Raw genomic sequence first — 13,369 nt, 5'->3', positions numbered from 1 at the left:
GAGCATGGAGGCGCTACCAGGAGACAGGCCAGTACATCAGGAGACGTGGAGGAGGCCGTAGGAGGGCAACAACCCAGCAGCAGGACCGCTACCTCTGCCTTTGTGCAAGGAGGAGCACTGCCAGAGCCCTGCAAAATGACCTCCAGCAGGCCACAAATGTGCATGTGTCTGCTCAAACGGTCAGAAACAGACTCCATGAGGGTGGTATGAGGGCCCGACGTCCACAGGTGGGGGTTGTGCTTACAGCCCAACACCGTGCAGGACGTTTGGCATTTGCCAGAGAACACCAAGATTGGCAAATTCGCCACTGGCGCCCTGTGCTCTTCACAGATGAAAGCAGGTTCACACTGAGCACATGAGCACATGTGACAGACGTGACAGAGTCTGGAGACGCCGTGGAGAACGTTCTGCTGCCTGCAACATCCTCCAGCATGACCGGTTTGGCGGTGGGTCAGTCATGGTGTGGGGTGGCATTTTTTTGTGGGGCCGCACAGCCCTCCATGTGCTCGCCAAGGTAGCCTGACTGCCATTAGGTACCGAGATGAGATCCTCAGACCCCTTGTGAGACCATATGCTGACACATGCACATTTGTGGCCTGCTGGAGGTCATTTTGCAGGGCTCTGGCAGTGCTCCTCCTTGCACAAAGGCGGAGGTAGCGGTCCTGCTGCTGGGTTGTTGCCCTCCTACGGCCTCCTCCACGTCTCCTGATGTACTGGCCTGTCTCCTGGTAGCGCCTCCATGCTCTGGACACTACGCTGACAGACACAGCAAACCTTCTTGCCACAGCTCGCATTGATGTGCCATCCTGGATGAGCTGCACTACCTGAGCCACTTGTGTGGGTTATAGACTCCGTCTCATGCTACCACTAGAGTGAAAGCACCGCCAGCATTCAAAAGTGACCAAAACATCAGCCAGGAAGCATAGGAACTGAGAAGTGGTCTGTGGTCACCACCTGCAGAACCACTCCTTTATTGGGGGTGTCTTGCTAATTGCCTATAATTTCCACCTTTTGTCTATTCCATTTGCACAACAGCATGTGAAATGTATTGTCAATCAGTGTTGCTTCCTAAGTGGACAGTTTGATTTCACAGAAGTGTGATTGACTTGGAGTTACATTGTGTTGTTTAAGTGTTCCCTTTATTTTTTTGAGCAGTGTATATTCACCCCACCCAGTATTGTAATCAAAACTTACAGAAAGCATGTGGTCCTTGGCTCAGACAGTGTAGTAGTCTGGGCTCAATAGCATCTCATTAGTGTGCAAGATCTTGAGAATCAGCTGTACATGTGATGGGAGAATCCACTGTGCATGCAGAGGGTTGCAATTCCATTGAATTGGGGATAGTTTAACCAAAATATGCCACAAGACCTAGAATTGCCTTATGTGTATCCCACAAAAAAGGTTCACTGTTATAAGTTAACTTTTTTTGATGAATTTAAGCAATATTCCCCAAATTCCAGGGCTTAACTTCCCATGGAAATTTACCAGAAAGTTTCCGACCCTTTTTAACCCTAGTAGTATGTATGGCCCTATATAGGGGTACAGTAGCTTTTTAACTGTTTGAGTCTGAAGCTACTCTTTTTAGAAACAAGTTATACCATTTGTAAACTCAGTAAAAAAAGAGACGTCCCTTTTTCAGGACCCTGTCTTTCAAAGATAATTCGTAAAAATCAAAATAACTTCACAGATCTTCATTGTAAAGGGTTTAAACACTGTTTCCAGTGCTTGTTCAATGTACCATAAAAAAATAATGAACATGCACCTGTGGAACGGTCGTTTAGACACTAACAGCTTATAGACGGTAGGCAATTAAGGTCACAGTTATGAAAAATTAGGACACTAAAGAGGCCTTTCTACTGACTCTGAAAAACACCAAAAGAAAGATGCCCAGGGTCCCTGCTCATCTGCGTGAACGTGCAGTAAATTGCAATGTCCGTACCAAGAGACGCCAAAGACAGAGCTACAGGGAGACAGGACAGACAGCTGATCGTCCTCGCAGGGGCAGACCACGTGTAACAACACCTGCACAGGATCGGTACATCCAAACATCACACCTATGGGACAGGTACATAATGGCAACAACAACTGCCCGGTTACACCGGGAATGCACAATCCCTCCATCAGTGCTCAGACTGTCCGCAATAGGCTGAGAGAGGCTGCACGGAGGGCTTGTAGGCCTGTTGTAAGGCAGGTCCTCACCAGACATCACCGGCAACAACGTCGCCTATGGGCACAAACCCACCGTCGCTGGACCAGATAGAACTGGCAAAAAGTGCTCTCCACTGACGAGTCGCGGTTTTGTCTCACCAGGGCTGATGGTCAGATTCGCGTTTATCATCAAAGGAATGAGCTTTACACTGAGGCCTGTACTCTGGAGCAGGATCGATTTTGAGGTGGAGGGTCCGTTATGGTCTGGGGCGGTGTGTCACAGCATCATCGGACTGAGCTTGTTGTCATTGCAGGCAACGCTGTGCGTTACAGGGAAGACATCCTCATCCCTCATGTGGTACCCTTCCTGCAGGCTCATCCTGACATGACCCTCCAGCATGACAATACCACCAGCCATAGTGCTCGTTCTGTGCGTGATTTCCTGCAAGACAGGAATGTCAGTGTTCTGCCATGGCCAGCGAAGAGCCCGGATCTCAATCCCATTGAGCACGTCTGGGACTTGTTGGATCGGAGGGTGAGGGCTAGGGCCATTCCTCCCAGAAATGTCCGGGAACTTGCAGGTGCCTTGGTGGAAGAGTGGGGTAACATCTGTTATTTTTGATTTTGACCCCCCCTTTGTTCAGGGACACATTATTCCATTTCTGTTAGTCACATGTCTGTGGAACTTGTTCAGTTTATGTCTCAGTTGTTGAATCTTATGTTCATACAAATATTTACACATGTTAAGTTTGCTGAAAATAAACACAGTTGACAGGGAGAGGACGTTTCTTTTTTGGATGGCATATCGGTGCTCTATCTGTATGTATGGCTCTATACAGGGGAACAGTAGCTAGTGTGGTGTCAGGGTGTGTGGCTATAACAGTGTAGTATGTATTGCTCTATACAGGGGTACAGTAGCTAGTGTGGTGGCAGGGGGTGTGGCTATAACAGTGTAGTATATATGGCCCTATACAGGGGAACAGTAGCTAGTGTGGTGTCAGGGGGTGTGGCTATAACAGTGTAGTATATATGGCTCTATACAGGGGAACAGTAGCTAGTGTGGTGTCAGGGGGTGAGGCTATAACAGTGTAGTATATATGGCTCTATACAGGGGAACAGTAGCTAGTGTGGTGTCAGGGGGTGTGGCTATAACAGTGTATGTATTGCTCTATACAGGGGAACAGTAGCTAGTGTGGTGTCAGGGGGTGAGGCTATAACAGTGTAGTATATATGGCTCTATACAGGGGAACAGTAGCTAGTGTGGTGTCAGGGGGTGTGGCTATAACAGTGTATGTATTGCTCTATACAGGGGAACAGTAGCTAGTGTGGTGTCAGGGGGTGAGGCTATAACAGTGTAGTATATATGGCTCTATACAGGGGAACAGTAGCTAGTGTGGTGTCAGGGGGTGTGGCTATAACAGTGTAGTATATATGGCTCTATACAGGGGAACAGTAGCTAGTGTGGTGTCAGGGGGTGTGGCTATAACAGTGTATGTATTGCTCTATACAGGGGAACAGTAGCTAGTGTGGTGTCAGGGGGTGAGGCTATAACAGTGTAGTATATATGGCTCTATACAGGGGAACAGTAGCTAGTGTGGTGTCAGGGGGTGTGGCTATAACAGTGTAGTATATATGGCTCTATACAGGGGAACAGTAGCTAGTGTGGTGGCAGGGGGTGTGGCTATAACAGTGTAGTATATATGGCTCTTTACAGGGGAACAGTAGCTAGTGTGGTGTCAGGGGGTGTGGCTATAACAGTGTAGTATATATGGCTCTATACAGGGGAACAGTAGCTAGTGTGGTGTCAGGGGGTGTGGCTATAACAGTGTAGTATGTATGGCTCTATACAGGGGAACAGTAGCTAGTGTGGTGTCAGGGGGTGAGGCTATAACAGTGTATGTATTGCTCTATACAGGGGAACAGTAGCTAGTGTGGTGTCAGGGGGTGTGGCTATAACAGTGTATGTATTGCTCTATACAGGGGAACAGTAGCTAGTGTGGTGTCAGGGGGTGAGGCTATAACAGTGTAGTATATATGGCTCTATACAGGGGAACAGTAGCTAGTGTGGTGTCAGGGGGTGAGGCTATAACAGTGTATGTATTGCTCTATACAGGGGAACAGTAGCTAGTGTGGTGTCAGGGGGTGAGGCTATAACAGTGTAGTATATATGGCTCTATACAGGGGAACAGTAGCTAGTGTGGTGTCAGGGGGTGTGGCTATAACAGTGTAGTATATATGGCTCTATACAGGGGAACAGTAGCTAGTGTGGTGGCAGGGGGTGTGGCTATAACAGTGTATGTATTGCTCTATACAGGGGAACAGTAGCTAGTGTGGTGTCAGGGGGTGAGGCTATAACAGTGTAGTATATATGGCTCTATACAGGGGAACAGTAGCTAGTGTGGTGTCAGGGGGTGTGGCTATAACAGTGTAGTATATATGGCTCTATACAGGGGAACAGTAGCTAGTGTGGTGGCAGGGGGTGTGGCTATAACAGTGTAGTATATATGGCTCTTTACAGGGGAACAGTAGCTAGTGTGGTGTCAGGGGGTGTGGCTATAACAGTGTAGTATATATGGCTCTATACAGGGGAACAGTAGCTAGTGTGGTGTCAGGGGGTGAGGCTATAACAGTGTATGTATTGCTCTATACAGGGGAACAGTAGCTAGTGTGGTGTCAGGGGGTGTGGCTATAACAGTGTATGTATTGCTCTATACAGGGGAACAGTAGCTAGTGTGGTGTCAGGGGGTGAGGCTATAACAGTGTAGTATATATGGCTCTATACAGGGGAACAGTAGCTAGTGTGGTGTCAGGGGGTGTGGCTATAACAGTGTAGTATATATGGCTCTATACAGGGGAACAGTAGCTAGTGTGGTGGCAGGGGGTGTGGCTATAACAGTGTATGTATTGCTCTATACAGGGGAACAGTAGCTAGTGTGGTGTCAGGGGGTGAGGCTATAACAGTGTAGTATATATGGCTCTATACAGGGGAACAGTAGCTAGTGTGGTGTCAGGGGGTGTGGCTATAACAGTGTAGTATATATGGCTCTATACAGGGGAACAGTAGCTAGTGTGGTGGCAGGGGGTGTGGCTATAACAGTGTAGTATATATGGCTCTTTACAGGGGAACAGTAGCTAGTGTGGTGTCAGGGGGTGTGGCTATAACAGTGTAGTATATATGGCTCTATACAGGGGAACAGTAGCTAGTGTGGTGTCAGGGGGTGTGGCTATAACAGTGTAGTATGTATGGCCCTATACAGGGGAACAGTAGCTAGTGTGATGACAGGGGGTGTGGCTATAACAGTGTAGTATATATGGCCCTATACAGGGGAACAGTAGCTAGTGTGGTGGCAGGGGGTGTGGCTATAACAGTGTAGTATATATGGCTCTATACAGGGGAACAGTAGCTAGTGTGGTGGCAGGGGGTGTGGCTATAACAGTGTAGTATATATGGCCCTATACAGGGGAACAGTAGCTAGTGTGGTGGCAGGGGGTGTGGCTATAACAGTGTAGTATATATGGCTCTATACAGGGGAACAGTAGCTAGTGTGGTGTCAGGGGGTGTGGCTATAACAGTGTAGTATGTATGGCCCTATACAGGGGTACAGTAGCTAGTGTGGTGTCAGGGGGTGTGGCTACTGTGTCGTAATAACAGTTGTCTAATCTGTGATTATCAGGATTATCTGAGAGCAGTGTGCTGGTCGTCCTTTACACCGTTCTAGTGTTCCTAATCTACTGTCACAATCTGACACTACCTCTACAGAGGAGACGCTAGGCTAGGTCTGACACTACTCCTACAGAGGAGACGCTAGGCTAGGTCTGACACTACTACTACAGAGGAGACGCTAGGCTAGGTCTGACACTACTACTCCTACAGAGGAGACGCTAGGCTAGGTCTGACACTACTACTCCTACAGAGGAGACGCTAGGCTAGGTCTGACACTACTCCTACAGAGGAGACGCTAGTCTAGGTCTGACACTACTACTACAGAGGAGACGCTAGGCTAGGTCTGACACTACTACTCCTACAGAGGAGACGCTAGGCTAGGTCTGACACTACTACTCCTACAGAGGAGACGCTGGGCTAGGTCTGACACTACTCCTACAGAGGAGACGCTAGGCTAGGTCTGACACTACTACTACAGAGGAGACGCTAGGCTAGGTCTGACACTACTACTCCTACAGAGGAGACGCTAGGCTAGGTCTGACACTACTCCTACACAGGAGACGCTAGGCTAGGTCTGACACTACTACTACAGAGGAGACGCTAGGCTAGGTCTGACACTACTCCTACACAGGAGACGCTAGGCTAGGTCTGACACTACTACTACACAGGAGACGCTAGGCTAGGTCTGACACTACTCCTACAGAGGAGACGCTAGTCTAGGTCTGACACTACTACTCCTACAGAGGAGACGCTAGGCTAGGTCTGACACTACTCCTCCTGCAGAGGAGACGCTAGGCTAGGTCTGACACTACTCCTACAGAGGAGACGCTAGGCTAGGTCTGACACTACTACTCCTACAGAGGAGACGCTAGGCTAGGTCTGACACTACTCCTACAGAGGAGACGCGAGGCTAGGTCTGACACTACTCCTACAGAGGGGACGCTAGGCTAGGTCTGACACTACTACTCCTACAGAGGAGACGCGAGGCTAGGTCTGACACTACTCCTACAGAGGAGACGCTAGGCTAGGTCTGACACTACTCCTACAGAGGAGACGCTAGGCTAGGTCTGACACTACTACTACAGAGGAGACGCTAGGCTAGGTCTGACACTACTACTCCTACAGGGGAGACGCTAGGCTAGGTCTGACACTACTCCTACAGAGGAGACGCTAGGCTAGGTCTGACACTACTCCTACAGAGGAGACGCTAGGCTAGGTCTGACACTACTACTCCTACAGAGGAGACGCTAGTCTAGGTCTGACACTACTCCTACAGAGGAGACGCTAGGCTAGGTCTGACACTACTACTACTACAGAGGAGACGCTAGGCTAGGTCTGACACTACTACTCCTACAGAGGAGACGCTAGGCTAGGTCTGACACTACTACTCCTACAGAGGAGACGCTAGGCTAGGTTAGCCATGATTCCTACAGAGGAGAAGAGAGAGTTGCTAGGCTAGGTTAGCCATGACTAATACAGAAGAGAGGAGATGCTAGGCTAGGTTAGCCATGACTCCAACAGAGGAGAAGAGAGAGATGCTAGGCTAGGTTAGCCATGACTAATACAGAGGAGAGGAGATGCTAGGCTAGGATAGCCATGTGCTACAGCATACACCTGCTGCTGCTGCTACTCTGTCTTTTGTTTACAATAGTTCTAAGCATAATGTATTGCTTGCTATATTATGAATGGCTATTGGTAGTATTTTTCCCACTCGAGGTGCACACAACTCAAAGGGATATTTTGGCACTTTATCTACTTCCCCAGAGTCCGATGAACTCATGGATACCGTTTGTATGTCTCTGTGTCCAGTATGAAGGACGTTACAGGTAGTTTTGTGAGCCAATGCTAACTAGCGTTAGCACAATGACTAAGTATATGGGTAAAATCCCGGAAGTATTGTTTTAATGTGTCATAAAACATTATTGATAATGAGAGGCCACACACACACACACACACACACACACACACACACACACACACACACACACACACACACACACACACACACACACACACACACACACACACACACACACACACACACACACACACACTCAAATGAAGACACAGTAGGCCTCTTCAGCCTCCCTGTCACTAGAAGGGCATCATGAGAGGATTAGGAAAGAGGAAAACACTTCTACTTATTATAATCATCACTATTATTGGTTTAATATGACTGTTTTGAAGTGGGGGGGATAATACAATATACACATGGAGAATATTAATGGATCACATCACGACAACAATCTTTCAGAGAGAATAATATAGACAAGAACACACTCTGAGAGACCTGGAGTCTGTATGTTGTAAAAGTGTCATTATCTGCATATAAGGATAAGGTCTGCTGATATTTACATGAGTAGTACTTTGCCACAACACTCATTGGATGACAAAGGAAAGGCTTGTCTGTCATTGGCTGAAGAGTGGGCAGCGTTTGGCAGAGATTGGACAATAGACATTCCAAGCAGGAAGGAACCTCAGGGATAGAGGTTCCGCTGAACAACAATGTCTAAAAGGGTTTGTCCCATATGACATCATATTCCCTATATAGTGCACTACTTTTGACCGGGGACCATAGGACTCTAGCAAAAAGTAGTGCACTACATAGGGAATAGGACGAAACCAAAGCCTCTGTGTCAAAAGACAGGATCATCAAAACAATACATATATGAAGTATAAAATGAAAAAGTAATTATTAATAAAATATAATTTTCGATGGACTATCTCTATGTACCTCATCCCCACTATAATAATCTGCAGTCCTCCGAGTTCCTCCGTTCACTTTCTTCTGCTTTTTACAATTCATTCCCAGACATTTGAACTCTATAACACATTTGTTGCATCCTGCTAACAAAGCTTGGTAGCTGTGTGACTGTCATGACATTGGCTTAGAGACGGCTATTGGTATGGTCACAATAGCTGTGGCCCACCTGTTGAATAGAGAGATACAGCAGTCTGTTATTGAACAGCGAGGAGCCACGGGCCTGTGATCAGTAATCCAGTCCATGACAACGTAATGATGCTGTTAGATGATAGAACAGCATGCATCTAAAGGTAGAGTGAGAGGTCTATGTATTGTAGAAGGACGCAGGTGTTTCCTCTCTCTCTTCTTCTCTTATCTCAATATGTCCAGCCAAGGTCTCTGAGTCCTCCCTTCAATCAACACAACTCTTGTTCTTCTTGTCCTCTGGGACTCACATTGTCCCTATAGGTTACACAGAGCTATGTTTGCTTTCAGTGCCCAAAGTCATGAGCTGTGCTGTCTTCCAGGCTAGAGGTCAACATGATGTCTAGTGGGTAAATGATTAGAACACATGCTGTGGTTCCATGGTTACAGAGTTCCAAAATCAACAGTTCATGTGTGAGGTGGTGTCCTTTGGCTTGGACTGGTGGTTTCTAAGAGCTCTAGCAGGGTGATGAAATAAGGGTGATGAAAAGAGGATGAGACGTAAAACAGAAACAACCTATGGTGAGAAGGGTGGAGAAGAGAGGAGTGAGTGGAAGAGGAGGTGAAAGGAGCTTTGGCACAGTTCATTGGGATCCATCCCTTTCTAGTCTTTCTCTCCTTCTCTTTCCCTTTCCCTCCCTCTCTCTCTCTCTCTCTCTCCCGCTCTCTCTCTCTCTCTCTCTCTCTCTCTGACTTCCTCGCTCTCTCGTTTTGAAGAGTCTGTAAAGTAAGAGGAGTCTATCCAGCCTCCCCCTCCCATTCCACCAACCAGGGAACAAGGATACTGGTGACATCACTTCCTGGTCGTCACTGCACGAGCCACCAATCAGGGGACAGTTGCGATGGGGAGAGGAAGCAAATGGCCGACCAGTAGACAACAAACAAAACGAACAGCCTTTCTGTTTTGCATTCGCCTGCTTGTCGGTCAAGTCCTCCCTCAGGCAGCTTGAGTCATATAAAAGTCTCATTCAATTACTAGCAACGCATTTTTTTACTTTATTTATTTACATATTTCATGATTTATTTTTATTTATTTATTATTGTTATATAATCTTACACCCCTCATGGGTTACATGTCCTTCCATTCCAGCCCCTCCCTACCCCATCGTCCAGACTCCCTCCCTTCCCCATGAGGAACTGTCCGTCCGTCCGTCCATCATCCAGACTCCCTCCCTTCCCCATGTGGAACTGTCCGTCCGTCCATCGTCCAGACTCCCTCCCTTCCCCATGTGGAACTGTCCGTCCGTCCGTCCATCGTCCAGACTCCCTCCCTTCCCCATGTGGAACTGTCCGTCCGTCCGTCCATCGTCCAGTCTCCCTCCCCTCCCCATGTGGAACTGTCCGTCCGTCCGTCCGTCCGTCCATCGTCCAGTCTCCCTTCCTTCCCCATGTGGAACTGTCCGTCCGTCCGTCCGTCGTCCAGACTCCCTCCCTTCCCCATGTGGAACTGTCCGTCCGTCCGTCCATCGTCCAGTCTCCCTCCCCTCCCCATGTGGAACTGTCCGTCCGTCCGTCCATCGTCCAGTCTCCCTTCCTTCCCCATGTGGAACTGTCCGTCCGTCCGTCCGTCGTCCAGACTCCCTCCCTTCCCCATGTGGAACTGTCCGCCCGTCCGTCCGTCCGTCCATCGTCCAGTCTCCCTTCCTTCCCCATGTGGAACTGTCCGTCCGTCCGTCCGTCGTCCAGACTCCCTTCCTTCCCCATGTGGAACTGTCCGTCCGTCCATCGTCCAGACTCCCTCCCTTCCCCATGTGGAACTGTCCGTCCGTCCGTCCGTCCATCGTCCAGACTCCCTCCCTGCCCCATGTGGAACTGTCCGTCCGTCCGTCCATCGTCCAGACTCCCTTCCTTCCCTACTTACAGACAAACTGATCCACCAGTGAAGTGCACCTCTTACACTTGACATAACAACACCAGTGAAACTTGCAGTGACATCTCTCATGCTTATAGGTCTTGAACTGATCGTATCCTCTCCCGCAGCACATGAGTTCACAGCCATCCATCCCCTCTGACGTCTTGTTACAGAGTCTCCCCAGGGTTCCCATGGAGCCGGTGGTGTCGTTCTTCAGACAGTAGTCTGGGCTCTGGTCGGTGTAGACCAGATCCTCCGGGGTGGGGACGTTGAAGCGTTTATCGACCTGCTCCAGTTTTCCTTTGCGTCCGATGCGCATGGCGGCGGCGCTGTCGTACTTCTCCTTCAGAAACTCTCCGACGCGGCGGAAGTCTGCCAGCTGGAGCCAGCACGTCTTCAGACTACAGGAACCGGACACGCCGTGACACTTACACGCCACGTTGGCCAGGTTATACACCGACTGGAAGAGGAGAGAGAGAGAGAGAGGGAGGTTAGTAATGGTCCAAGAATACTTCAAATACATTACACATGAAGAGCTTGAAAACTCTGTTCATTAACCTAACCTTGCACTTCCTGCCACTTATTAAGCATGCATTCTGACTGTGTGGAGTTTGGTTGCTTTCTGGTAGATTGGTGTGACACCGCTGCCCTCTAGTGGCTGAATTAAAACATTACACCCTGAGAATGCCTCTTCCTCTTAACACAGCAGAGCACTGCCAGAGAGAGCCCCAGGGTGTTTCACTTTACACTCTTGTCTAACAGAGAGGCAGCCAGGGGGAGTGTTTTGGGAAACAATGGGGGGGACTGGATAATGGGGAATGGAGAATGGATAATGGATAATGGAGAATGGCCATTTGGTCCTAACATACATAACAAACCTTTAGTTTAGTGGACTAAAAGCTTCCCGCTGATCTACACAGAGAAGCTCCCAGCTGGTTCAATACCACAACCTAAACTAAACAAACAGTTGACTCTGAAATAACACACAGAATCAGCAGAGGAAATGTACCTATTGTCCAAACTAGTCAGACAATTCCACACTGTACATATAGACTTTGGGATCAAGGTGAAGGTGGGTAGAGAGTTCAAACAGTCACTGACCATTAGATACGACCCTTAGAGGACATGTCTGAAGCACAAGACACACAACGCACACACACGCACGCACGCACGCACGCACGCACGCACGCACGCACGCACGCACGCACGCACGCACGCACGCACGCACGCACGCACGCACGCACACACACACACACACACACACACACACACACACACACACACACACACACACATTCTCTTAAGCATGACTAAAGTAAATAAACATGACTTAAAAGCAACAGACTGTCTTTAAACCCAAATACTAACTTTACAAGCTTGACTTACAACAATGACTTCTGGTGCTGCTGATATTTTTCCTTTATTGGATTTACAAGCAGTCATCTGAGGAATGACATTAAACTAGTGGAAAACAGAGAGGACGACTGGTGATATTAAACTAGTGGAAAACAGAGAGGACGACTGGTGACATTAAACTAGTGGAAAACAGAGAGGACGACTGGTGACATTAAACTAGTGGAAAACAGAGAGGACGACTGGTGACATTAAACTAGTGGAAAACAGAGAGGACGACTGGTGAAATTAAACTAGTGGAAAACAGAGAGGATGACTGGTGATATTAAACTAGTGGAAAACAGAGAGGACGACTGGTGAAATTAAACTAGTGGAAAACAGAGAGGACGACTGGTGAAATTAAACTAGTGGAAAACAGAGAGGATGACTGGTGAAATTAAACTAGTGGAAAACAGAGAGGACGACTGGTGAAATTAAACTAGTGGAAAACAGAGAGGATGACTGGTGATATTAAACTAGTGGAAAACAGAGAGGACGACTGGTGACATTAAACTAGTGGAAAACAGAGATGACGACTGGTGACATTAAACTAGTGGAAAACAGAGAGGACGACTGGTGAAATTAAACTAGTGGAAAACAGAGAGGACGACTGGTGAAATTAAACTAGTGGAAAACAGAGGAAACACAAAGGGTGTAGCAGCCTCCTGCTGGGCCTGGAGGACTGACCGGTTGTCACACACACGCTCACATGCCTGATGCACACACACGCTCACATGCCTGATGCACACACACGCTCACATGCCTGATGCACACACACGCTCACATGCCTGATGCACACGTGTGTTTAGAAACGTGTCCATGTGATCAAGCAGTGAACCAAATATCCGACACAAAAGTAAAGCTTATGAATAAATACCAGAGACAGGCTCCTCAAGTGAGAAAGAGAAAGGGACAGAGAAGTGAGAGAGAGAAAAGAGAGGAGAGGAGTGAGGGATAGAGGGAGTGGGAGACTATTTAGAGGTCTTTGTGTCTGTGCAGTGTCCTGTGGGCCCAATGACCTTAACCACTGGGCATGATGACATCAAAGCACCCATTCATCACTCCTTTCGCTCTCTCTCTTTCTCTTTCGCTCTCCCCCTTTCTCTTTCCCTGCCTCTCTTTCGCTCTCTCCCTTTCTCTTTCCTTGCCTCTCTTTCACTCTCTCCCTTTCTCTTTCCCTGCCTCTCTTTCGCTCTCTCCCTTTCTCTTTCCCTGCCTCTCTTTCTCTTTCCCTGCCTCTCTTTCTCTTTCCCTGCCTCTCTTTCTCTTTCCCTGCCTCCCTTTCTCTTTCCTTGCCTCTCTTTCACTCTCTCCCTTTCTCTTTCCCTGCCTCTCTTTCGCTCTCTCCCTTTCTCTTTCCCTGCCT

General features: G+C 48.3%; 1 protein-coding gene across 1 annotated transcript; it reads right to left on the bottom strand.

The window, feature by feature from the left end:
* Window positions 1-10,600: 10,600 nt before the first annotated feature.
* LOC120043283 (protein Wnt-5b) lies at window positions 10,601-11,071 on the bottom strand (the record flags this gene model as incomplete). The annotated part of the gene is made up of 1 exon (XM_038987906.1): window positions 10,601-11,071. A coding segment is annotated over one exon (459 nt), but the record flags the coding sequence as incomplete, so codon positions are not given.
* Window positions 11,072-13,369: the final 2,298 nt, after the last annotated feature.

The sequence above is a fragment of the Salvelinus namaycush genome, unplaced genomic scaffold (assembly GCF_016432855.1).
Source record: "Salvelinus namaycush isolate Seneca unplaced genomic scaffold, SaNama_1.0 Scaffold887, whole genome shotgun sequence".
Classification (NCBI taxonomy): domain Eukaryota; kingdom Metazoa; phylum Chordata; class Actinopteri; order Salmoniformes; family Salmonidae; genus Salvelinus; species Salvelinus namaycush.
This window is presented reverse-complemented; position numbering and strand designations above follow the sequence as displayed.